The sequence below is a fragment of the Monopterus albus genome, unplaced genomic scaffold (assembly GCF_001952655.1).
Source record: "Monopterus albus unplaced genomic scaffold, M_albus_1.0 scaffold51.1, whole genome shotgun sequence".
In the NCBI taxonomy this organism is placed as follows: domain Eukaryota; kingdom Metazoa; phylum Chordata; class Actinopteri; order Synbranchiformes; family Synbranchidae; genus Monopterus; species Monopterus albus.
Window position 1 is genome coordinate 1,431,991 of NW_018127931.1, and position 2,582 is coordinate 1,434,572.

Here is a 2,582-nt window from a genome sequence, read left to right on the forward strand (position 1 = left end):
AAGAAACGTGGCTGATATCAAGATGATGCAAATATTGTAATACTAAAGATAACTTGCTTGATCACATCTGTCTCTGTGAAAGTCAGTCAACAGTAGGCTATTTATATTTCTCTTTGTGTATTTTGATAACATTTCATTCATATACAGGTTTCTCAAACAGGAAAATAATGTGTTGCATCATAAAGCATTACACTTACAGTATTACTCAACAAAAAGTAACATTTGTGGCGAAAAGATACTTTAAAGTCACTTTCCATTGGAGGTTAGTAGTGAGTGGTGTGTGGAAAGATGCACCACTGTAGAGAGAAAAACATAAAGGGTCTTATTAAAATAAGTTAGAGTACGTAGGCATACGGTGTAAAGTTACTGCTACATTGTAAATTGCATTCTGCTGTTCTGTAGTCTTATATCCTTGGTTATTAATTATGTACTTTTTCAGTCACCTGTCTTAAGGCTTTGTACACCATTATAGTAAGTGTGAATTGATTAAATGCCTTGCTGATGCTTGTTGGAAAGTGGCATATTGTTGTATTGCAAACCTGTAACCAGTAACCATCAACTCATTCAGAAAAACATTATTTTAGATACAATAACCACACAAATTTTAAAGGTTATCTGAAAAATAATGTTAGCAATTCAAAATAATGGTAAACATTGCCAAATTATACTTTTTTTAACTATAAACTATTATGGAAAAGAAAATGGGTGCATGGTAGATGTTCTCCTGTCTCCCTGTCTCTGGCCCTGATGCTGGTGGTCTCTCCTTTGCCTGACACACAGTTTATAGTTTTTGTCAACACGACAGAAACTGTGGGCCACGACATCAGAAGCCTGTCAAGGCACGTAACAGCAAATCTCACTTGTGATTGGCTCACGTTGAGGAAGTTTCGTTCCAGCCAATAACAGCAGCGTTTGTTCGGCGAAATAGGCTGAAGCAACATGGCAGCTTTCTGAGTTTTGGAGGTGGGGACTTGGTGTAAATAAACACAAATTACACATTGTACAAATAACGACAGCGTTCTGTTGTTTGTGTGTAGGACTGGTTGGACTTAAGAGGGAAAATGTCGAGTGACGGAAACAAAAGACAGTTTTGGAAACGAAATGCAGCAAAGGTTCCTGGCAGGTGAGTGACGTGTTCCCTCCTGATGGCTAGTTTAGCGTAGCTAGCCTTTACTCAACTGACGCTGCCTTGTTGAGTTTCAAATGCAACTTCCACTTTCTCTGACCGTCCTACTTTATTTCACAAAGTTTGAGACTTTATCATTTCACGTATAAATAACTGAGGTGAATTAACCTAGTGTCACATAGAAGGTTTGCACCTTGCTACTGTTAGCTGGCTAAGAGAAGCGGCTAACATTTGGGAAGTGTACCCACAACGCAGTTACAGAGTTGCAACTAATAACAGTGATATAGTAACCATTTTATGTTACGGAGTAGTCATGGTTTGGCTGCAAATGAACGTATTATTTTGTCACATTTAGTTGCTCTACTACAGCGTTAACTGATATTGCTTTGGATAGCTGGTAGGTAATGTGGCCGGCTCGAGAGCCATATAGTAATTAAACTAGATCATTTATTTACACTGTCTCTTTTTCACTTCCTCAGCATTCAACATGTGTATGGTGCACAGCATCCGCCTTTCGACCCGCTCCTTCATGCTAAGTAAGTTAATATACTACGTGGTTTTTGGTTAAGTACCTCGTGATCGTATTTGTGAGCAGTTAGACATTTACTTCCCTTGGTTAAATTATGTGTGCCATAAAAGTGTTTCACTTAGTAAACTAAACTTGCAAAAGTTCTCTTCGCTCTGTATATCTTTTAACATACAGTGGGTACGGAAAGTATTCAGACCCCCTTAAATTTTTCACTCTTTGTTATATTGCAGGCATATGCTAAAATCATTTAAGTTCATTTTTTTCCTCATTAATGTACACACAGCACCCCATATTGACAGAAAAACACAGAATGTTTGACATTTTTGCAAATTTATTAAAAAAGAAAAACTGAAATATCACATGGTCATAAGTATTCAGACCCTTTGCTGTGACACTCATATATTTAACTTAGGTGCTGTCCATTTCTTCTGATCATCCCTGAGATGGTTCTACACCTTCATTTGAGTCCAGCTGTGTTTGATTATACTGATTGGACGTGATTAGGAAAAGCCACACACCTGTCTATATAAGACCCTACAGCTCACACTGCATGTCAGAGCAAATGAGAATCATGAAGTCAAAGGAACTGCCTGAAGAGCTCACAGACAGAATTGTGGCAAGGCACAGATCTGGCCAAGGTTACAAAAAAAATGTCTGCTGCACTTAAGGTTCCTAAGAGCACAGTGGCCTCCATAATCCTTAAATGGAAGACGTTTGGGACGACCAGAACCCTTCCTAGAGCTGGCCGTCCGGCCAAACTGAGCTATCGGGGGAGAAGAGCCTTGGTGAGAGAGGTACAGAAGAACCCAAAGATGACTGTGGCTGAGCTCCAGAGATGCAGTCGGGAGATGGGAGAAAGTTGTAGAAAGTCAAAGAAAGTCAACCATCACTGCAGCCCTCCACCAGTCGGGGCTTTAGGGCAGAGTG

The 2,582-nt window shown here is 39.5% G+C and overlaps 1 protein-coding gene across 5 annotated transcripts in view; it reads left to right on the plus strand.

Moving 5' to 3' along the window:
• The first annotated feature begins 869 nt into the window (after window positions 1-869).
• tbc1d22a (TBC1 domain family, member 22a) overlaps window positions 870-2,582 on the plus strand; it is a 185,689-nt gene continuing 183,976 nt past the window's right edge. For 4 of the 5 annotated variants that reach the window (XM_020601292.1, XM_020601295.1, XM_020601294.1 and 1 more), the window contains exons 1-2: window positions 970-1,123; window positions 1,606-1,662. In XM_020601292.1, coding sequence (XP_020456948.1) covers window positions 1,062-1,123; window positions 1,606-1,662 — 119 coding nt within the window. In that variant the 5' untranslated portion in view covers window positions 970-1,061. The other variant, XM_020601293.1, reaches the window with a different exon arrangement.